Below are 24,503 nucleotides of genomic sequence, written 5' to 3'. Positions count from 1 at the left end.
ACTGAACGACTGAACAACCCATTCCTGCCTCAGGGCTGGATTCAGCTACCTCATTCCATGGGCAGGAGTCCATCCCCTAACTTGGCTCGGTAGATCAACGATCAGATTCACTTGTTTCATCAATTCCTAATACTGGCCTCCGCGCCATCTAACTTGCATTACGGTGCACAAACAATGATTGACGGCTCTCCAGGAGGTGCCACCTGCCAAGTCAGAAATGAAAAGCATTTGAGCACAGAAGAACAATCAATCCCCTTTGTTTACTCAGCCAGGTTACTTAAAAGTGCATGCGCAAGAGAGAAAGGGAAACTCAGCTGCAATGCGCAGGCATGAAATCGCCCCGAAGCAGTGGATTTCATCAGGCTCGATAGCTCCATGTGTCTCTGGGCGTTTTACTGAATGAAAACAGAGCCGGTCCTCTCCTTTCTCCCCTCCCCTTCCTTTGAAACTTGCAGTTATTTATAGCGACCAAAGAAACCCCCAAGAATGCTAAGAACAAATTGCAAAAGGAAATGCTTCAGGCAAGGAGGACTAATGAGAAAGTTGAGGAAAGGTGCTGGTGTCTCATGTTTCTGGCTGCCAGGCCTGACCAAGTGCTGGGAAGTGTTTGCTGAGGGATCCCCTGCCTAAGGATCTAGTGAAACTGGCCGTGTGGGAGCGATTAGCAACTGAGGGTCAAGCTGCAAAGTGGTCTTAGTACCAATGAGAGCCAGTGTGGTGTAGTGGTTAAGAGCGGTAGACTTGTAATCTGGGGAACCGGGTTCGCGTCTCCGCTCCTCCACATGCAGCTGTTGGGTGACCTTGGGCTAGTCCCACTTCTCTGAAGTCTCTCAGCCCTACTCACCTAACAGAGTGTTTGTTGTAGGGGAGGAAGAGGAAGGAGAATGTTAGCCGCTTTGAGACTCCTTCGGGTAGTGATAAAGCGGGATATCAAATACAAACTCCTCCTCCTCCTCCTCCTCCTCAATGGACAATTTCACCACCACCTGTCTCTATGAGAGTGCATCCCAGCCTTGGATATGACTGAAAACACTTGCCACTCACTCTGTAGGTGGGCTGCCACTTGAAATCATATTTTAACAAAACGCTTCCGCCACAGAAAGCCCAGGTTGTAGGAAACAAGGTACTGGGTTCAGCTGAGATAGAGAATAATGAATGTTCAGATTTGGGTACCGTTTTCCAGTTGTGTTTCTCTACAATACGTACAATCGTTTGAAAGCTTGCCAAAACTCCAAACTCTCTATTATCTAAACAAGCCTTCTTAGCCTTTATCAGCAGTAGCACCTGGTCAAAGGGCATGAAGATGATCTGTGATCGCTACTCCCTTCCAGACTTTGCCGATCTATCCTCATGTGACAAAGACAAAATTCGCGACTGGATTCTTGCTAAGGACGCAGCCCTCGACCTAGAACTATCTAACGCGGCCAGACTCTCCACGTGGTTTCCTCGCGTGAAGGTAGTTAGATCTCTGGCCCACTATTTGAGTGAACGGATAAATCCTACACTAAGAATAATAATAATAATAATAATAAATTTTTATTTATACCCCGCCCTTCCCCGCGAAACCGGGCTCAGGGCGGCTAACACCAATAAAATCACAACAAAAACATAAAACAGTTCATTAAAATACAGATTAAAATACAAGAAGGGCCTTCACACTAGCCCGATTTCATGCCATCCCCACAGCATTCTTACAGAGTGTATTTTCCAATACTCCTCTGGATCTTCGACTCTGCCCATGCAACAAGGGAAAGATAGAGGACCTTATTAATTGTTTCTTCTACTGCCCAATATATGTCTCAGTAAGACCCAGGCTTTTCCTTTTAATCCCACCGAATATCGCCCAGGACGATGACCTCATGAAATACTTGCTGTCGGATGCCAACCCACTGATATCACGTGGAGTAGCCATCTACATATTACAGGCCCTGAAACTCAGGGCCACCTTTTTGGCTAACTTACCTCAGCCCTAGTCCTATGTAACTTCCTGACACAGACACAGTCGACATGCCCTGTTATGGCTCTTTATCTCATCTGTATTCCTCAGCATGATTTTACACTTAATGTTCTAACTGTATTTGTAGTATCCTATGTATAATCACGACAGGTCACTGCCTGGTCTCTCATGGCCATATGGCTAATGCAATAAATAAATTGATTGATTGACATACAATTGTAAGGATGTTGTCATGCAGTAGTTCACTTGGCTACAGACAGGTGGCGCTGTGAATTATAGAGTGAAGGAGAGAATGAGGGGACTGGGAGACAGGGATGCAGGCCCAGGAGATATGAGAGGAGGGAACCAGAGGATGAAAATTTGGGCCGGTGAGCAGGCAGATGGCACAGGTAAGTGGTCCATGCAAGCTGTGGAGGTTTGGGTGAGGTCTGAAGGACCCATGCCCAATGGGATAAGCTTCCAGGAAGATGTGAGCAGCTAAAAAAGCCAATGCAATTCTGGGCTGCATCAATAGGAGTATAGCATCTAGATCAAGGGAAGTAATAGAACCACTATATTCTGCTCTGGTGAGACCTCACCTGAAATACTGTGTCCAGTTCTGGGCACCACAGTTCAAGAAGGATACTGACAAGCTGGAAGGTGTCCAGAGGAGGGCAACCAAAATGGTCAAAGGCCTGGAAACAATGCCTTATGAGGAATGGCTTAGGGAGCTGGGTATGTTTAGCCTGGAGAAGAGAAGGTTAAGGGGTGATATGATAGCCATGTTCAAATATATAAAAGGATGTCATATAGAGGAGGGAGAAAGGTTGTTTTCTGTTGCTCCAGAGAAGCGGACACGGGGCAATGGATTCAAACTACAAGAAAGAAGATTCCACCTAAACATTAGGAAGAACTTCCTGACAGTGAGAGCTGTTCGGCAGTGGAATTTGCTACCAAGGAGTGTGGTGGAGTCTCCTTCTTTGGAGGTCTTTAAGCAGAGTCTTGACAGCCATCTGTCAGGAATGCTTTGATGGTGTTTCCTGCTTGGCAGGGGGTTGGACTGGATGGCCCTTGGGGTCTCTTCCAACTCTAGGATTCTATGATTCTATGATTTGCAGTTCCTTGTGGCATTCCAGGTGAGAAAATGCCACCAATTTCTGATATTGCGACAGAGGAGGTGCAAATATTTGCGCAGCGATGGAGAACCTCTGAACGCCGAAAGCTGTGCAGATTGCTTTGAGGGAAGCTTTCTGCCTCTGTCACTCAGCCCAGCAGAAGCAACTTAATTAGCTGGTGTGGGCTCGAGCGACAGAGACTAGCCTCCTGATCTTCACCCCAGCAGGACGCCCTGTAGACTGCAGGACTCTCCGGTGGTAATTTGCGCTATCTCGAGCAGGTGCGGGCCAGACCTGTAAGGAAGAACCTGGCCTGGAGCGTAGGAGAAGAAGAGAGGGTTGGGCTTTAATGAGCCATGCATTGAGATGGCACAGTCGGATGCGCAGGGTGCCATCTTTGCCCGCCCACACATGTTTGCGATCTCTGGCTCCGAGCAAGCCGAGCGATGTCTTCTTCATCTCCCGCAGCCTCTGAAAAGTAACAGAATGTGCTTGGCACCAGCAGCGAGCTGCCGAACGCCAATTATACCAGGCTCTGAAAGAAAAACCACAGCGCCTACATATAGCTAGCTCCCAATGCTTGCCTTTGGGCGAGTCGGCCGGAAAACAAGTGATGAGATCGAGCCTTGAAAACTTTGTGCTGTGTAGCTCTCGGCTGGAGGATACAAAGAGTCTTCTTTCACTAACATTCCCTCCCTGGGCTTGGAAGCGCCTGGGGACTGATAGGGGCCACGAAAGACCAGGCCGAGCTCAGCCATTAGACAGAGTAGGGCAGCTGCCTCAGACAGCAAGATATTGAGGACAGGGGTGGGCATTGAGGTATTGGAGAATAGGTTCATGTACAGCACATACCCTGTGCGAATGCCTTCATTTAAGGCAGGGGCCAGCAAACTTTTTCAGCAGGGGGCCGGTCCGCCGTCCCTCAGACCTTGTCAGGGGCCGGACTATATTTTGGGGAAAAAATATGAACGAATTCCTGTGCCCCACAAATAACCCAGAGGTGCATTTTAAATAAAAGGACACATTCTATAGGCGAAACACGAAAAATTAGAATATCGTGGAAAGGTTTGTTTCTTTCAGTAATTCAACTTAAAAGGTGAAACTAATATATGAGATAGGCTCATGACATGCAAAACGAGATATGTCAAGCCTTTCTTTGTTATAATTGTGATGATTATGGCGTACAGCTGATGAGAAGCCCAAATTAACAATTTCAACTTTGGGGTTCTCATCAGCTGTACGCCATAATCATCACAATTATAACAAACAAAGGCTTGACATATCTCGCTTTGCATGTCATGAGTCTATCTCATATATTAAACTCCAGTAGCTAATGAAAACAATTGCTTACATAAATGGACTTTTCCACAATATTCTAATTTTTCGAGTTTCACCTGTACTCATGAAAAAACATGCTGATTCCCGGACCATCCTCGGGCCGCATTTAGAAGGCGATGGGGCCGGATCCGGCCCCCAGGCCTTAGTTTGCCTACCCATGATTTAAGCCAACCCACTGTCCTCTGTCACAGTGGTGTCTAATGCCCTTTTGACCCTAATCTGCCCCCACAACTTTGACAGTGGAGATAAGTCCTAGCCATTGTAGGTAGTAGCTAGTAATACCTCCTATGCATGAGTCTAATAGTCTTTTACAGCCACCCCAGTTGGTGGCCATCATCGCTGCACCTAGTGGCAGTGAGTTCCTTAGTTCAGCTAGGCACTCTGTGGAAATAAAGTTTTTTGTCTGCTCAGAACCTTCCAACTGCATGGTACTCAAAGAAAGTCCCCAAGTGGAAACAAATCAACCAGAAGTGATAATCGTATGAAGAGTTGTTGTTGTTCAGTCGTTCAGTCGTGTCCGACTCTTCGTGACCCCATGGACCAGAGCACGCCAGGCACCTCTGTCCTCCACTGCCTCCCACAGTTTGGCCAAACTCATGCCAGTCGCTTCGAGAACACTGTCCAACCATCTCCTCTGTCGTCCCCTTCTCCTTGTGCCCTCCATCTTTCCCACCATCAGGTTCTTTTCTAGGGAGTCTTCTCTTCTCATGAGGTGGCCAAAGTACTGGAGCCTCAATTTCAGGATCTGCCCTTCCAGTGAGCACTCAGAGCTGATTTCTTTAAGGATGGATAGGTTTGATCTTCTTGCTGTCCATGGGACTCTCAAGAGTCTCCTCCAGCACCATAATTCAAAAGCATCTATTCTTCGGCGATCAGTCTTCTTTATGGTCCAGATCTCACTTCCATACATCACTACTGGGAAAACCATAGCTTTAACTATACGGACCTTTGTCGGCAAGGTATGAAGAGTATGAAGAGTACATCAGGCCAAAGGCCCAATTTGTCCAACGTCCTGCTTTCACAGTCAGATACCCCTACGGGAAGCCCACAAGCAAGACATGAACACACGGCCAACGCTCTTTCTACCTGAGATTCCCAGCTACCAATATTCACAGAATCGTAGAACTGTAGAATTGGAAGGGTGCCGTGGGTCATCTAGTCCAACCCCCAGCAATAGCAGCTGCAGTAGCACAATCTGGCAAGTGTTGGCCACCGCTGGGAAAGGCTGATTGCTCCAGGACCAACGACAGGCAGAGCTATGTAGACTATGTCTGCACAGAACTTTTGATACGGAGAGAAATGCATTGCATGAATATTATTTTAATACAGCTGGTTACGTCTTTGTGGTGTGTTTGAGAGTAAGGAGACAGGCAGGTGGAGGCTGGCTGAGAGGAGGTTGATGGACTATTGACCAAAGTTTTGACAGCCTGCTCCAAGGACAGTATTCTGTTCAAATACGCAGAATGTAGACCAGTCGTGCTGGCCCCAGGGGTTTGTCCGTAAAGCGAGGTCCAAGTCCAGTCTTGGATCTAGGGGTCCAAAGGAGGTCACTCCGGCGGGGAGCGAGGCAGAGAGCAGGTCAAGGTCCAAGGCAGGTGCAGGCACGAGGTTGCAGGTCAAGCATACGTTCGCAGCTAAGTTGCTCACGCAACTTGGGCTGGGTCTGGCTGGCTTTTACCAGGCCCTATGCTTAGGGCGGCCCCGATCCTCCGGAGACTCGCCTCTCCTCCGGGCCTGGAGGCGAGCACTCCTCCTGTAAGCACTTAGCTCTCTTCGCCTCTCTGCCCTGAGCCTCTGCAGCTCAGGAGAGGCTGGTGGGTTACTGGACCCAGGGGCTGCCTCAGCTTCCTCTGAAGAGGCTGGGAGTGGAGCACCTGCAGGCAATGGGTCCTCCCTCCCATCAGGAGCCAGAGCAGACTCCGCTGATGCCTGCACCTGGGGATCCAGCACAGGTGGGGATCCTTCAGGCTCAAGCCCTGGCCCTGGCTCAGCTGGTTCTGGAGCTGGGGAATCCTGTGCAGGCTGGGATCCCTCAGGTTCAGCATCTGAGTCTGACTCCCAGGCCATCACACCAGTTTTGAATGCTTTTCCTTTCTTCCGTGGCTTCCATAAAACCGTCCGATGGTCAAGATCTGTGCAGAAGAAGGCCTCCCGCCCTCTTCATCCACCCAACCCTCCCCCCCCCGCTACTTAGGATGCATGACCTGAATCCATCTTTCCTGCACAAAGCCTCAAATGTATGCTTAGCTGTTACCTTTGACCAGATGACGGAGATGGAGGAGAAAGGGAGCTTTTAAGGAACAGGCCCTGTCACCGAGCTGAGTTTGTTTAACCATGGGGGGCGTAGTATAAACTGAACCTCCTCCCCACCTCGCCATGCCCACCAAAAACTGCCTGGGCTTGGCGCAGAGGGGGTTCCTATGTGCTTGTGGTCACAGATTGGCTCGAAATCTATTGTGGGAAGAGAGGGCTTGGCATTTTGGATCGTGCCCATAGTGCAGCTCGCCCAGACATGGGCTGCCATCTGACAGTGGCCAGCAAGATGCCAGCCAGATACCACAGGGTTTTTTTTAAATTTTAAATAGAAGCAGACTTGTGAAGGCAACATGTTCTGGGGGAGAGGCGATCTCTCAGCATGCAACCCGTCTTTATCTGGCTAGGAAAACGTTCTCCTTCTTCCAGTCAAATGCAAGAGCTTCTCTCCATCCAGAGCTGCGTCCCCCAAACTTGTTGGGGGCCAATGCCCCCTTGGTTCCATCAGTTGGCCCCAAGTGCCTCTTAAAGGTAAAGGTAAAGGGACCCCTGACCATTAGGTCCAGTCGTGTCCGACTCTGGGGTTGCAGTGCTCATCTTGCGTTACTGGCCGAGGGAGCCGGCATACAGCTTCCGGGTCATGTGGCCAGCATGACAAAGCTGCTTCTGGCGAAATCAGAGCAGCGCACGGAAACGCTGTTTACCTTCCCGCCGGAGTGGTACCTATTTATCTACTTGCACTTTGACATGCTTTCGAACTGCTAGGTGGGCAGGAGCTGGGACCGAGCAACGGGAGCTCACCCCGTCATGGGGATTCGAACCGCCGACCTTCTGATCGGCAAGCCCTAGGCTCTGTGGTTTAACCCTCAGCGCCACCTGCGTCCTGCAAGTCCCTCTTACCCACATCTATAAAAAGCCTTTTTCAGAATCGTGGTTTGCACAACCCACTAAGGAAATCTCTAACGCAATTAAATTCAGGACCCATAACAATTCATTGCACGTTGATTCAAAATCCAATCCAAACTGTTTGGTTTAATTAATTCAACAGAATGGATGACCTTGATTTGGAGACCCCAGTTTTTCAAAGTCTGACGGAATCATAGAATTGTGGGGTTGGAAGGGACCTTGCGGGTCATCTAGTCCAACCCCCCCGGTAATGCAGGAATCTCAACTCAAGCATTAATGACAGATGACCATCCAACCTCTGCTTAAAACCCTCCAAGAAGGCAAGTCTGCCACCTCTTGCCACCCCCTTGCTTCTTAGAGCCCCTCCTGGAAATCGCACTGCCCCTCCAGGGGGTGGTGCCGCCCCCTCTGGAAACCACTGATTTAGGGTCTTCAACATCCGGCAGGTATATTTCCCAGCTATCCAAGGGGAAAGATCCAGCACTGGATAAGAGCTAGTGGCTCGTGCGACAAGAACAGAGGGGCCTTAAGCTCTGTGATGTAGCAGATACTCTGCATGCAGAAAATCAAATCACAATTGGACTCCTGACATTCTACAGGCAAGGTTGAGAAAGCCCTGTGTTTCTTAAACCCTGGAGAGCCCCCGACAGTCAGTGTAGACAACGATGAACTGGGAGGATCACTGATGACTGTCAATCACTGTCACACCTACGGATAGTCGGTCCCCCCCAGTGGGATTCACGCTGGACAAATGCCCCTTTTGCCCAACGGCAGTGCCGGCCTCGGAAAAAGACTGATGCCAGCAAGCTGGTTAGAAGGTCGGCACTGCTCTGTATCTTGTCCATCCAACTGTGTAAAACTCTGCAGTCCCATAACCGCTCACTTGGAAGTAAGCCTGCCTTTGTAAATAAGCTTACACAAGTTTTGAGCCTGTACATATTTTTACTAGGCTGATGAGGACTGGCAGAGAACTTATTTTCTGCTGTGGGTATAGAAGGGTGGTGGTGGTGGCAGACCTCCCCTTTCAGCCCCCCCCTGTTTCTATGCTGGGTTGCAGAGCTGGGATGGGGGAGCTGTTTGTCCCCGTTTTTCCAGCCTACTTGCTTGCCTGCATGCATGCAGGTTGCGGTCTCTCGAGGCGACCAGGCTAGTGCTTAAATATATTGAATTATATGAGAGTTACCTCTGTACAGGATGACATGTATAGAATTGTGCTTTCTGCTCTTATCTTTCAAGGGGGAAAGAGTAAAAGTGTGATCTGTGGCCCTGAGTGCCATTCATCAGCTTCAGTTGGGGACCCAGCTAGGCTCCTATCTGGGCAGGAATAGCCTAACTACTGTTGTCTATAGAAAATAAAATAAAAAATTCCTTCCAGTAGCACCTTAGAGACCAACTAAGTTTGTTCTTGGTATGAGCTTTCGTGTGCATGCACACTTCTTCCCAAGAACAAACTTAGTTGGTCTCTAAGGTGCTACTGGAAGGAATTTTTTATTTTATTTTGTTTTGACTATGGCAGACCAACACGGCTACCTACCTGTAACTGGTACTGTTGTCTATGCTCTGGCAACCTCTAGGTTAGATTACTGCAATGAGTTATACGTAGGGCTGTCTCTGAAGATGGTTTGGAAACTTCAGCTGGTGCAGAATTTGGTGGCCAGATTGCTCACCGGGGCAAGACGGTTTGAGCATATTGCCCCGATCCTGGTTCAACTGCACTGGCTACTGATTAGTTTCCTGGCCCAATTCCAAGTGCTGGTTTTGACCTATAAAGCCTTAAATGGCTCAGCACTGCAATACCTCAAGAATCGCCTCTTCCCATATGAACCTACCCGGACCCCGAGATCATCTTCTGAGGCCCTCTTTCATGTGCCTCCTCCTTGAGAGGTCCGGAGGGTGGCAACACGAGAACGGGGCCTTCTCTGCAGTGGCTCCCCATCTGTGGGATGCTCTCTCCAGGGAAGTTTGCCTGGCGCCTTCATAATACACCTTTAGGCTTCCGGGTCATGTGGCCAGCATGACTAAGCCACTTCTGGCGAACCAGAGCAGCGCACGGAAACGCCGTTTACCTTCCCGTCGGAGTGGTACCTATTTATCTACTTGCACTTTAATGTGCTTTCGAACTGCTAGGTTGACGGGTGGTGCGGTGGGTTAAACCACAAAGCCTAGGGCTTGCTGATCAGAAGGTCGGCGGTTTGAATCCCCGCGACGGGGTGAGCTCCCGTTGCTCGGTCCCAGCTCCTGTCAACCTAGCAGTTAGAAAGCACGTCAAAGTGCAAGTAGATAAATAGGTACCGCTCCGGCGGGAAGGTAAACGGTGTTTCTGTGCGCTGCTCTGGTTCGCCAGAAGCGGCTTAGTTATGCTGGCCACATGACCCGGAAGCTGTACGCCGGCTCCCTCGGCCAATAAAGCGAAATGAGCGCCACAACCCTAGAGTCGTCCGTGACTGGACCTAATGGTCAGGGGTGCCTTTATAAGTTGAATAAATGATTGTAATTATCATCTGTGGAGTTTCTTTGGAGTCGAACCATTCCCTCAGGTTTCTTGAGGTGGGGGGGGGGGATTGGGTCTCTCTGAAAACTCTTCTATATACCTGGAGTCTGTTTGGCAATGGGCTGACTCAGAATAAGGCAGCTCCCTCTGTTCTTATGTTTTAAGAAACGGACCACGGCTCAGTGCTTCTTGCAGAATGTGCCATCTGAGGAACTGTTTGCAGATTTCAGCGTGGCACTCCTGGAAACCCACTGAAAACCTTGCCGCTGCCCCCCTCCCCTCCGCCAGTCCACATGCCCGCCCGCATTTCAATCTCAAGTGACAGCGATTTCCCATTACAGAATCAACAGACCACACGCCAGACTCTTTTTCTCATTTATTTGCCGATGGATGTCTTTCGTTTGTAAACAATTCTTGTGCATTTTGCTCAATCATCTCCAGACACATGTTACTCATCATAAATCATCTGTCGTGAAAAAAACAAACAAACATGAAATCATTTTTTTTCTTTTCTTTTTTTGGGGGGGAGGACCGGGGTGGCGAGGAGAGGGCTGTGCGTTGGGACGTGGAGGGAATAATTCCTTTATGTCGAGGGAGACTTCCGATTGCTGCTGCTTGTACCCGTCAACTTGTTCCTGTGACAAACATGGGAAACCTAGAAAGACGAAGACTCGCTCCCATCGGGGAAAATATGAGCAAACTGATCTCTCCGAATGTTAGAAGAGAGAGGACAGATAAAAGAAAGTCCTTCACACAGTGCATGTGGAACTCCCTCCCACAGGAGGCAGTGATGGCCACCAAAATAGAGAACTTACATAAATCCATGGAAGAGTAGTCAATGGCTACTAGCCAGGATGGTTATGCTCTGCCTCCACAGCTGGAGGCAGAAATGCATGCTTTCCAGAAACCACAGGAGGGGAGAGTTGCTCATGTGTTCGAATCCTGCTTGCTGGATGGCTAAAAAGAAGTTTGGTCAAAACTCATGGAGAAAGAGAGGGCTAGGACCCTCGTACCTAAGGGACTGCCTCTCCTGGTATGTCTAGGGTAGGAACTTAAGGTACTCAAATAATAACTTTTTGAAGGTTCTGAGCCACAAGGATGCTAGGTTGGCTTCAACTAGGGCCAGGGCCTTCTCAGTACTGGCCCCGACATGGTGGAATGGTCTATCACAAGAGACCAGGGCCCTGCGGGATTTGGCATCTTTCCGCAGGGCCTGCAAGACGGAGCTGTTCCACCTGGCCTTGGGGTTGGTTTCAGTTTAACCCAGATGCATCATTCTTTTGGTGTGATTGGTGGGCTACTTAAAATGAGGCTGCAGTATAAATTAAATTTTAAATTGTATTTTAATCTGTATGTTAATGAATTGTTTTATGTTTTTGTTGTTGTGATTTTATTGGTGTTAGCCGCCCTGAGCCCGGTTTGGTGGGGAAGGGTGGGGTATAAATAAAATTTTATTATTATTATTATTATTATTATTATTATTATTATTATTATTATTATTGCTCCTCTATGCCTGGGCTTCTAAATTTAGTATGCTGCTTTGCACAACAGGAACTGACTTCAGTGCAATGCCCCTTAATTCGATGCTAGCAATGGCTTTGTGGACCCTTGTTTCACCGTTGTTCCTCCCCTCCTCCTGAATTTTGAGAACTCCCAACCTCTTCTTGAAAACCAAATTTTGTGTTCCCCCCCCACCCCACCCCCATGACTAGCTCTCAGTACGCTGTGTGAAGTCAAACACATTGCAAGCGCTTCCCTTGGGCTAGATCCTCCTTTCCAGCTTGAGTTTCTCATTATATAACTGCCCCCCCCCTTCCTTGCTACTTTGCAATTATGTCCAACACTCTCTTCCTCATCGCTAGGGCTGGGTGGAATCTGCCCATTGTGGTTTCTCCGTTTTGTTTCTTTCTGCAGACCTCAGCTCAGTTAATTGCATTTCCACAGCTAATTGCACATTTGCTTTAAGAAGGAAAAGCATTTCGGTGTTTGCTTCCCTTAATAGATTCAGGTTTTTGAAGGCAATTTCCCCTAACATCACGCTTCTCGGATGCCGTTCCCCCCCCACTAAAACAGGCTTTTTAAAAGCACACCTCCCCCAAATCATTCACGTTTGCTGTAGTGACAATTGTAGAACTCGATAGCAAAATTCAGAGACGTGCAAATTTCAAAGGTCATTTGCATTTCGGTCTGCACTGTCGTTTGAGGAAGTGAAGACAAGGTTGATTCTCCTTTAAATGCACGTTGAATCGAGTTTCTTTTGCAGGCCTACATTGGACCTGATCTGAACTTGGCTTGTTGGCATTAGAAACTTTGTAGGGAGATTGGGGGGCAAGCTTAAAAACTAGGCCTAATCCCAACATGAAGCTCAACATCAAAAAACCTAAGATCATGGCCACTGGTCCCATCACTTCCTGGCAAACAGAAGGGGAAGAAATGGAGGCAGTGAGAGATTTTACTTTCTTGGGTTCCATGATCACGGCAGATGGTGGCAGCAGTCAAGAAATTAAAAGACGCCTGCTTCTTGGGAGAAAAGCAATGACAAACCTAGACAGCATCTTAAAAAGCAGAGACATCACCTTGCCGACAAAGGTCCGTATAGTTCAAGCTATGGTTTTCCCAGTAGTGATGTACGGAAGTGAGAGCTGGACCATCAAGAAGGCTGATCGCCGAAGAATGGATGCTTTTGAATTATGGTGCTGCAAGAAGATCAAATTTATCCATTCTGAAGGAAATCAGGCCTGAGTGCTCACTGGAAGGACAGATCCTGAAGCTGAGGCTCCAAGACTTTGGCCACCTCATGAGAAGAGAAGACTCCCTAGAAAAGACCCTGATGTTGGGAAAATGGAGGGCACAAGGGGACAACAGAGGACGAGATGGTTGGACAGTGTTCTCGAAGCTACCAAACTGCGGGAGGCAGTGAAAGACAGGAGTGCCTGGTGTGCTCTAGAAGCAGTAATCCTTCTGAATACCAGGTGCTGGAAACCACCAGAGAGGAGAGGGCTCTTGTGTTCGAATCCCGCTTGCAGCTTTCCCGTAAGAGGCATCTGGTTGGCCACAGTGAGAACAGGATGCTGAACTAGAGAAGCCACTGGTCTGGCCCAGCAGAGCTTTTCTGGTGTTCTTAAGCACATAGCAGAGGATTTCCTACAACCAGGAGCAATGGAAAACCACCCCATGCTTGTATCTGCAGACATTTACATCACCATTTCCCTGCAACCATCATGGCACACTGACACCTGGTCTGCCAGCGGCCCCAAATCGAAGTCTCTCCAGCATTCTAGATTTTGCCACAGGAATAAGTTGTGGGTACATCTCCATTAACGGGGAAAACAACAAAGCTAATAGTAATATTGGGGTACATCAGAAGTGACCCTCAGAGGTAGCACATGTTTGTGGTCGGGATAGCATCTAAGCTACACCTTCCACATGTTGAAACCAAACGCAGATGGAAAAGAAGAAGAAGAAGAGTTTGGATTTGATATCCCACTTTATCACTACCCAGAGGAGTCTCAAAGCGGCTCACATTCTCCTTTCCCTTCCTCCCCCACAACAAACACTCTGTGAGGTGAGTGGGGCTGAGAGACTTCAGAGAAGTGTGACTAGCCCAAGGTCACCCAGCAGCTGCATGTGGAGGAGTGGAGACACGAACCCGGTTCACCAGATTACGAGTCTACCGCTCTTAACCACTACACCACACTGGCTCCCATAGAATTGCAGGGTTGGAAGGGACCCAGCTCTGTCAGAATTCCTGACAGTTGACCGTCAATGGAATGTAAGCTTTAGGGCATCAATGAAAGCTTTCAGATATCTCGCCCCCCAGCTCCTTTTGGAAAAGGGGCTTCCTGGCAGGACTCTCAAGAAAAGAGATCTTCCATTTGGGTTGCCGCACGGCCCTGCATTTTGATGGAGAACGGCCAGGGACCCCCTGATCTGCTTGCAAGTGAGAGGGGAATACAGAAGGTTAGCAGCAGACCCAGGTTTCAAAAACGTTGGCTTGCTTGATGCCACGACTTTGACGTCAGCTGTCCTCTTTGTGAGGTGACACACCTGCCACACATGCGGTGAGCTGAGAAGGGAGGCATAACACTTTCTAAAATGGGGCTTGGGGAAGGACTCATCCCATCGACAAGCAAGGGAGGCTGAACTAGATATCTCACAAGGTTCCTACCAAACTCCATCACCAGCTGCTTTTGTGTAAACTCACAGCTACTTAGAATCCTAGACTTTAAAAGCTGGAAGGGGCTCCAAGAGCCATCTAGTCCAACCCCTCGCAATGCAGGTATCACAGCTGAAGAATACCCGACAGGTGGCCGCCGAAACTCTGCTTAAAAATCCCCAGTGAACCTCCAGTTGCGTGTTGTGCTTTTGTGGAAGTGTGGTGTGTGTGTGTGTGTGTGTGTGGATTTAATCACAGGACATTGATTTCAGTTTCTTTTCCTTTCCTTAAAAAGGAGAGCAAGTTTCTAGCCCTTAACGTCTGAGAATGCACAGGTAAGTCAGAGCAAAACCTCAGGAGCCAGATCGAAAGGTTTGGTGTGTGGGCGGGGCGGGCTTCAGACCCATTTAGCTCCTCCCCTTCCTCACGACTAGCAGTGCCATCATAAATTATGCAAACTAGGAAACGCAGGGAATAAATTATGCAAAATAAGCTCAACTGTGCAAATCTGGGTAACTGATACCGGTTGCAGCATTCAGCTTCTTTTGGGGGACAGGATCAATATATCTATATTTTGAAATTGCAGAACAGGCGCGTTGACCCTCTTGGGTCTTCTGGCTCTAGAGAGTAGAAATCGGACAACTTGATGGGAGGGAAAAAACCAAGACACTTTTCAAGCTGTCTTACAGACCCTGAAATGGTTTCCTTTTACAATGGACAGCTCCGTCACTCCTTATTCCCCAAATCTGCTCTTGGGTTCATTAAGGTAAATTCACTTGACGTGTGTAAGCCAGTTTTAAATGGCTTCTTAACTCTCTCGCACAATAACTAAGACTGTAGGCTCTTAGGTGCTGGAGAATTTGCTCCCATGGGGTGTGAAGGAAGGATATCAACGGAACTCATTTTAATAGGGATTTCCTAATTGTTTTATGCCAGATTGTTTTGATTATTATTAAGCACGTTTGGAAATTTTTGGAAGTTATGCATCAGTCGCAGTTTAGCAAAGGGATCTTTTACTTCCGGAGTTTGGATTGGTTGCAAAAGGAGAAGACAGAACAGGCTGGCTGTGGCACACAGAGAATATCTGTGCTACATACTGAATCTGGTTTAGGATTTATTCCCTCTCTGACAAGGGAACTGTAGTTCTCAGAAAGGGCCCCGGGATCCCTAGCAGGGCATTCTCAGCCTCTATGCTGAACTACAACTCCCAGAATTCCTTTGGGGAGCCCATGACCATCAAAGTGGTACAAAACCAAGAGGTGTCAGACATTCCCACCCAAAACAGGGCCATGATCCGAAGACGATGTCCCCATTGAAATCAGTGGGATTAACGCCCGCGTAAATGTGGACGGGGTTGGGCTGCTCCCTAATCTCTGGAGTTTGAAGATCTCGAGAAACAATTCGCACAACCAGTTTTCAAGTGGTGGTTACCTGGGTGAGCCTGATCAGGTTGGTGCTACCAAGGCGGTAGACAAATTTCTGACCTGTGCCAGGATACTGGGGGCAAGGAAGCAGCTGCCACCATTCCCCTAAGCCCCCCAGGGAAGCTTGCTCCGGACTCCCTAAGATGGCCTACTGAACTCCCAGATATGGTAGAGCAGGGGTCAGCAAATTTTTTCAGCAGGGGTCCGGTCCACTGTCCCTCAGACCTTGTGGGGGGCCAGACTATATTTTGAAAAAAAAAATATGAATGAATTCCTATGCTCCACAAATAACCCAGAGATGCATTTTAAATAAAAGGACACATTCTACTCATGTAAAAACATGCTGATTCCTGGACCGTCCACGGGCTGGATTTAGAAGGCGATTGGGCTGCATCCAGCCCCCGGGCCTTAGTTTGGGGACCCATGTGGTAGAGATACGCTGTCCCATTGTAGGTGTTGGAAGTATGAGTTCACTGCCAGCCCCATTGGATTCTACAAGTGGAATTGGAGCGCGCCATCTTGTCCTTGGTGTCTTGGGCCGGCCCTGCTGTTGGACGACCGTGAACCATCATGTCCATAAAGGTCTTGTGAATTGTCCCCATTAGGTGCTATGACAGCAGAGGTAGGATATTCAGCATAGCTTTTTGGGTAGGTGGAGGTGACCAGCAGCATCTCTGGACAACCTGGGTGGGGACTTTGGGTCCACCCCCCCTGCTTCGCACCATCACCTCTGCCCTTCCTATGACTTTTAGCCAACATCCCTTTATCCTTTGGAGAATATGGAGCACCTGATCACTGGGCAGCACAGATACTTGCTCCAGAAGCTCTTAAAAACTCAACGGTCCAAAATCGGCCCCCAGAATTTAGTACAGGGCTGGGCCTCCAGAAGCTGTTGGACTACATCTCCCATCATCCCCTGCATGGGCAGTGGTATGTAGAAATGATGGGAGTTGTAGTCTAGCAATATCCAGAAGGCCAAAGGCACTGCCCTCATCCTGAATCTGCAAAATGGGCCAGTCGAGAAGCTTCACCATAGGATTCGTATAACTCACCCCTCACTGCTATCAAAACCCTTCTCACTTCCACCTGACCCCGCTGTTTTCTCCGGATGCCTTTACGTTTCCGATTTAAATTGGTTATCAAGGACATTCCCTTTCCAGGGATCCTGGAAATTATCATTCTGGGAGAGGACAAGAATGATTGATGTGCCCAACAGACTTCAATTTCCAGGATTCTTTTGTGCTGGGCGGATGGGGGTGGGGGCAACGAAATTGACAGCCAAACTGACAAAAAAGTACATACAATTCAGCAGCACAGATTCCACCCCCCACCACCACCACTCACAAAGCAGGATGGATGAGATTGCTGTGGAAGCTGGGCTGCCAGCTCTCGGCTGCTTCCATCCAATTGCACCGGTTCCTTTCACACAAAATTTCAGCTCCGCTCAGACAAAGGACCCTTCACGACTTCCATTTGGCTGTTATTAAAGTGAATCACCGGGAGTAAAAACCCCACGTTGTTCAGATGAGAGGTTTCCTGCTTCCTGTAGGAACCATGCAACCAGGTCTTTCGAGGACTGGCTCTTAATCAAAGGAGGAACAACTATTGAAAGCCCTTCCAGGAAGCAGACCCCAGTTAGCGACAGCCAGAAATGAGGGTTCATTGGGCTGAACCCCTCTTGGGCGGATCAACCACACGACAAACCCTGTTTCTTTCCAATAAACATGGGGGAACGGTCACGTTCAGGAAGGCCCAGGAAGGCCTTGGGGCAAACTTGCACCACCACCGGGCAATGATGCTCTACCCTTCACTCTCTTGGCGCCAAAACATGACGCACGGCATCTTCTTCCATTTCTATTTCAGTGGCAGATAAAGCTCAGAGTGCTGTCTTTGTAAACTCAGAGGATCTCCTTCATTTTAACCGGGAACGATGAGCTCTCCTGGGTCTGGAGAGCCCTTGCCTTCATGAACACCTTGAGAAAGCGAGAGAGCAAGCCAGGGAACAAAAGTGTGCGTGCGTTTGTGTGTGTGTGTGTGTGTGATCGGACCGTGGACCTGCATTTCCCCACAGAACTCAATACCTCGTTCCCGAAGAACCGGGGGGGAAATGTCTGAAGAACCTCGGCATTCAGTAATTGGCCGGGGATTCCTGTGAACACCCAGCGCTTCCTGGGTCACTTCTCCTTTGGACGTCTGACCATTCTTCCCGCCCACCCCTTTACATCACCGTCTCCTTTTCCTCTTCCACAAGGACCGTTGGCCGGTCTCCGTTGTAGAGTCCCGACCCGTTGAGATACTCCTCGTCTTTGTTGTACTGTTCCGGTCCAGTGGAAGGCATAGAGTTCTCCGAAATGGAGCCATTTTTGACGTAGCCCGGCAAGTTCCGGTGGCCGTTGAGGGCTCCTGGAAGGAGTTTCGAATTGAGCTGCAGGGCGACCCCGCCTCTCGCGGTGACATTGGTCACGCTGCTGTGGGACACCATGGGCCCGTAGCTGTAGGTGGTGCTCCCGCTGCGAGCTTTCCGCTTGAAGTCAAGCGCTAACGTCCATCTGCTCCACGACTTCTTTATCTCTGCTTGAACCTGGCGAGGAGGAAAAAAAGAAGGTGCCTCGTTACTTAAAAATAAAAATTCAACACAAGGACACAGAAATAATAATAATAATAATAATAATAATAATAATAATAATAATAAATTATACCCCTGGCTGGGTTTATCCAGCCACTTTCCCCAGTTTTTAACACCAAACTAAAATTTTTCCCTAAACAGGGCTGCCTTCAGATGTCTTCAAAAAGTCAGAGGGTTGTTTATTTCCTTGGCATCTGATGGGAGGGCGTTCCACAAGGCGGGCACCACCACCGAGAAGGCCTTCTGCCTGGTTCCCTGTAACCTCACTTCTCGCAGGGAGGGAACTGCCAGAAGGTCCTCGGCGCTGGACCTCAGTGTCCGGGTAGAACGATAGGGGTGGAGACGCTCTTTCAGGTCTACTGGACTGAGGCCATTTAGGGCTTTCAAGGTCAGCACCAACACTTTGAATTGTGCTCGGAAACGTAATGGGAGCCAATGTAGGTCTTTCAGGACCGGTGTTATATGGTCTCAGCGGCCGCTCCCAGTCACCAGTCTGGCTGCCACATTCTGGATTAGTTGTAGTTTCCGGATCACCTTCAAAGGTAGCCCCACGTAGAGCGCATTGCAGTAGTCCAAGCAGGAGATAACCAGAGCATGCACCACTCTGAAGAGACAGTCTGTGAGCAGGGAGGGTCTCAGCCTGCGTACCAGATGGAGCTGGTAGACAGCCGCCCTGGACACAGAATGAACCTGTGCCTCCATGGACAGCTGTGAGTCCAAAATGACTCCCAAGCTGCACACCTGGTCCTTCAGGGGCACAGTTACCGCATTCAGGACCAAGGACTACTCAGCACATGGATGAAGGCTATTTCACCAAAGCAGACCATCATCATAGAATTGTAGAGCAGGAAGGGACGCTTGTGATCATCTAGTCCAACCCCCTGCCATGGAGAAATATGCAGCTGTCCCATACGGGGATCGAACCTGCAACCTTGGCGTTACCAACGCCCCGCTCTAACCAACTGAGCTATCCAGGCATCGGAGAGAAGACGCTTGTACAATAATGTTAAATGCAATTCTGCGCAGATATGTTAAACGGACACATCATTTAGGAGAGCTATCTTTCTTTCTTAGCTGCAGGCAAGGTCACCGTTTTTATCATGTGTTTAAAGTCCTGCAAAATGGTTCTGCTGTCTCTTCCTTTCATCCCGGGAATCTTGAGGGTTATCCTTTCACCAATGGCAAGATTGCTTAACTTCTTATTTTAATGTATTTTAATATTTGTTGGAAGCTGCCCAGAGTGGCTGGGGAGACCCAGCCAGATGGGCGGGGTATAAATAAATAAATTATTATTATTATTATTAATTATTATTATTAATTATTATTATTATCTTATACTGCAACTCAATGAGACACATTCTTAAAGGTTCAAACCCCCCCCCCCCCATTTTTGCCTCCTCGGATCTACCTCTCTGAATATCAGGAGATTTTTTAAAACAAATATTAGGGAGCATTTGAAACTTTCAACCCACTCAGCGCTTCTCCTTGGAAGCTTAGAGGAAAACAACCCACACCCACCATAGCTGTCAACTTTTCCCTTTTCTTGCGAGGAATCCTATTCGGAAGAAGGGAATTTCCCTTAAAAAGGGGGGAAAGTTGACAGCTATGACACCCACATCGGGCTCTGGAAGATGTAAGACACTTACCTCCCCGTTGCAAAAGCAATAGATAATGGCGACGAAAAACCCCTAGGAAAGAGGAGGAGGAGGAGAAAGGACAGATTAACGTTGAATCAGCACATGGCTATTTCACCTACCACATTTTTCGCTCCATAAGAAGCACTTTTTCCCTCCTAAAAATTAAGGGGAAATATCTGTGCGTCTTATGGAGAAAAGGGGGTGTTGAAAGGACCCCGCTCAGCAGCTGATCAGCAAGAGATCGGGAGAGAGATAAGAGTCCCGGCTCCCTTTCAGCCCTGCCCTCCTACGTTGAATGTGCTGCAGAGGGAGGTTGTTTGTTTCCCCAGCGACATGTGACTGGCTGATTAGATTATCTGTCTGGAAACTGTAGAAAAGGCTCCCTTTCCTTTAGAAGCTGCAGAAATGTGAGTTGAACCCCATAAAAATGGGGATTTTCCTCTTTGCTTTCCCCCCTTTGCAAAGGGAGCTTTGCTTTTCCCCCTTTGCAAAAAAGCTGCAAAACTTTTAGCTGATCCTCAAAACAAACAAACAAACCAGGGCTTTTCCCTTTGCAAAAAAAGCTGCAAAACTTTTATCTGATCCTCAGAAAACCAGGGCTTTTCCCTTTTCAAAAAAAGCTGCAAAACTTTTAGCTGATCCTCAAAAGAACAGGGCTTTTAGAGGAGGAAAACCAGAAATATATATATATATTCTTGTTTCCTCCTCTAAAAACGAGGTGCGCCCTATGGTCCAGTGCGCCCTATGGAGCGAAAAATACGGTAAGCGCAGATATCCTCTGAGTTTGGAAGAGGACACAGAACCCCATACCTGGAAAGAGTTAAAGAGCATTTCATAATGCATCTGAATTTGCCAGATGATCCCTGACACTTCGGTGTACGGCATAGCCATAAAAACAATATAATGGACTCCGAAGAGAGGCATGAGGACCAGGGTGGATTTCAGCAGCTTCCTGCAGAGAGAGAGAGCAGAGAGGACAGGGAAAACGTTAAGAGAAGCTGAATTCGTTTCCAAACCACGAGCCACGACGAAATACCGACATCCAGGGTACCTCCCTTCGTTGGAATTTTAAAAACAGAGGCTGGGAGGCCACCCGTCATGGTGGTTACGTCGAGACCCTTGCATTGCAAGGGGGGTTGGACTAGATGACCATCTGTAACCCTTCCGAGCAGAGTTCTAGGATTCTATGATTTAAGCTCCTGTGAAGAGAAGCCCCTGCAGGAATGCTCAGGAGGGCTGAAAGCTTTACCAAGGACTTTCTGAAGGCAAGAGCTGTTTGACAGTGCAATGGACTCCCTCGGGAAGACGGTGGACACTCCTTCCACAGAGGTTTTTAAAACAAGGAGCTGTGATTCCTGTATCGGAGGGGGTTGTACTGGAAGACCCTTGGGGGAAACTCTTCCAACTCTACGATTCTTTGCTTCTATGGGGGCTGGCTGAGGTGGATTGGTCAGCTGCCTCATCTGCCCCCAACTTTGGCAAATAATAATAATAATAATAATAATAATAATAATAATAATAATAATGGGATACGGGTGGCGTTGTGGGCTAAACCACAGAGCCTAGGGCTTGCAAATCAGAAGGCCAGCGGTTCAAATCCCCGCGACGGGGTGAGCTCCCATTGCTCGGTCCCTGCTCCTGCCAACCGAGCAGTTCGAAAGCACATCAAAGTGCAAGTAGATAAATAGGTACCGCTCCGGCAGGAAGGTAAATGGCATTTCCATGCGCTGCTCTGGTTCGCCAGAAGCAGCTTAGTCATGCTGGCCACATGACCAGGAAGCTGTACGCCGGCTCCTTTGGCCAGTAATGCGAGATGAGCGCCACAACCCCGGAGTCGTCCACGACTTGACCTAATGGTCAGGGGTCCCTTTATCTTTAATAATAATAATAATAATAATAATAATAATAATAATAATATATTATTTCTACCCTGCTCATCTGGCTGGGTTTCCACAGCCACTCTGGGCAGCTCCTAACAGAATATTAAAAACACAGTTACAGGTAGGTAGCCGTGTTGGTCTGCCACAGTCAAAACAAAATATAAAATCAAAAAATCAAAAAAATCTTTCCAGTAGCACCTTTAGAGACCAACTAAGTTTGTTCTTGGTATGAGCTTTCGTGTGCATGCACACGAAGAATGTGTATCTGAAGAAGTGTGCATGCCCACGAAAGCTCATACCAAGAACAAACTTAGTTGGTCTCTAAGGTGCTACTGGAAGGATTTTTTGATATTATATTTTATTAAAAACACAGTAAAAGATCAAACACTAAAAGCTTCAGGTGTCTTCTAAAAGTCAGAGAGTTGTTTATTTCCTTGACATCTGGCGGGAAGTGCATTCCACAGAGCGGGCGCTACCACCGAGAAGGCCCTTTGCCTGCTTCCCTTTAACTTCACTTCTCGCAGGGAGGGAACCGCCAGAAGGCCCACGGCGCTGGACCTCAGTGTCCGGGCTGGACGATGGGGGTGGAGATGCTCCTTCAGGTACACTGGGCCGCGGCCGTTTAGGGCTTTCAAGGTCAGCGCCAACACTTTGAATTGTGCTCGGAAACGTACTGGGAGCCAATGTAGCAGAAAGCGCCTCAGAACGTCTGAGTGGATGTGGACATCTGGTACCATTCAGGAACGGTGCTCCCCGAAGGAACACTGACTGGAAATGATGCTGACGGAGGGAGGAGGGAGGAGAAGGAAATGCCCGGCCAACGGTTGCCGCCGCATGGAGGCAATTACCAAGGGGCACCCGCCGCCCTGAGGCCCAGCCTCTTCTGCAGCGAACAGGGTTGGAGGTTGGGGGAAACATCATTAAAAGCAAAAGAAAACAGCCGAGAGCCTCCAAAACCATAATGAGTAACAAGCCTCAAATGGCGTGTAATAAATCAATAGGTAGATGATAGGCCTCGGTGAGGATGGAAAACGAGGCTTGGCATTTTTTTTTTTTTTATTGCCAATGGCAGCTGGTTCAAACTCCCTCCTCCTGCTTTGAATTAAACATTTTCCTTCCAAGTTCTCAAGGTTCTCTCTTCCCTCCCCACCCCTTTTTTTTCCTTCTAAACAAACTCGGCCCAACTGACGAATGCGAACCTCTAGCTTTGCCAGGATTACTCAGATGTAGCTGTGATCGGTTAAGGCTGAGCAGAGATCTGCTTGCATGCCGAATTCTGAGCAGGACGTGTTCCTAGACCCTTAGCTGGATAGGCGGTAGAGAGCTAGGAAGTTCATTGAATCGTAGAGTTGGAAGGGTCCCCCAAAGCTCATCTAGTCCAACCCCTTGCCATGCAGGAATCACAGCTGAAGAATCCCCGGCAGATGGCCAACCAACCTGTGGTTGAAAAACCTCCAGGGAAGGAGAGTCCATCCCCTTCCAAGGAAGTCCATTCCACTGGTCCACATCACCATCAGAAATGTTCTCCCTAATGTTTCGTTGGAATCTCTTGCGACTTGTATCAATTGGTTCGGGTCCTACACTCCAGAGCAGGGGGGAGGAAAAAAAAGCTTGCTCCATCTTCTGTGGGGTATTTGAAGATGGCTCTCATATCTCCTCTTGGCCTCCTCTTTTCCAGGCTAAACTTACCCAGCTCCTTCAACCGTTCCTCATCAGGCTTAGTTTCCAGACCCTTGACCATCTCAGTCACCCTCCTCTGCACAAGTTCCAGATTGTCAACAATCTTTTAAAACTGCGGTGCCCAGACCTGGACACGGTATTCCAGGTGTGATCTGACCAAGGCAGTATAGAGCAGAACTAGGTACGATTAGTTCCCTTGATCTGGGCCAGGGGTCAGCAGCCTAAGGCCCATGGGACGGAAGCGGCCCCGTGGAGGTCATTTGATCGGCCCACGAGCCGCCCCTGAACTGAGCCACCCACACGCTGTACTAAACTGCATCTGCGCAGGGACCGAAAATCGCAGATGCGCGCAAGATCAGGCCCACAGAGGGCTCTCCATAGGACCAATCCAGCCCAGGCAAGATAAACCTTGCTGACCCCCGATCTGGACCATGGGTAGGCAAACTAAGGCCTAGGGGTTGGATCTGGTGCAACCACCTTCTCAATCCGGCCCACGGATGGTCCAGGAATCAGCGTGTTTTTACCTGAGTAGAATGTGTCCTTTTATTTAAAATGCATCTCTGGGTTATTTGTGGGGCCTGCCTGGTGTTTTTACATGAGTAGAATGTGTCCTTTTATTTAAAATTCATCTATGGGTTATTTGTGGGGCCTGCCTGGTGTTTTTACATGAGTAGAATGTGTGCTTTCATTTAAAATGCATCTCTGGGTTATCTGTGGGGCATAGGAATTCGTTCCTCCCCCCCCCCCAAAAAAAAAATATAGTCCGGCCCCTCGCAAGGTCTGAGGGACAGTGGACCGGCCCCCTGCTGAAAAGGTTTGCGGACCCCTGATCTGGACACTAGACTTCTGCTAACAGCATGTGTGGGGTTAGGCATTCTTCGGCTGAAAATGCTCTAATAACAGCAATAATAGTAATAATAATAATAATAATAATAATAATAATAATAATAATAATAATAAAAAGGTTAAGGTAAAGGGACCCCTGGCCATTAGGTCCAGTCACGTCCGACTCTGGGGTTGTGGCGCTCATCTTGTTTTACTGGCCGAGGGAGCCGGCGTAC

General features: G+C 48.5%; 1 protein-coding gene across 1 annotated transcript in view; it reads right to left on the bottom strand.

The window, feature by feature from the left end:
- Nucleotides 1-17,679: 17,679 nt before the first annotated feature.
- The window catches only part of PTH1R (parathyroid hormone 1 receptor), a 137,616-nt gene continuing 130,792 nt past the window's right edge, over nucleotides 17,680-24,503 (bottom strand). The window contains exons 11-13 of the mRNA XM_033165718.1: nucleotides 20,693-20,834; nucleotides 19,892-19,933; nucleotides 17,680-18,200 (exon numbers count right to left, since the gene is read on the bottom strand). Of these exons, the coding sequence (XP_033021609.1) occupies nucleotides 17,838-18,200; nucleotides 19,892-19,933; nucleotides 20,693-20,834 (547 nt within the window). The 3' untranslated portion in view covers nucleotides 17,680-17,837. The remainder of the gene's footprint in view (nucleotides 18,201-19,891; nucleotides 19,934-20,692; nucleotides 20,835-24,503) is intronic.

The sequence above is a fragment of the Lacerta agilis genome, chromosome 12, assembly GCF_009819535.1.
Source record: "Lacerta agilis isolate rLacAgi1 chromosome 12, rLacAgi1.pri, whole genome shotgun sequence".
NCBI lineage: Eukaryota > Metazoa > Chordata > Lepidosauria > Squamata > Lacertidae > Lacerta > Lacerta agilis.
This window is presented reverse-complemented; position numbering and strand designations above follow the sequence as displayed.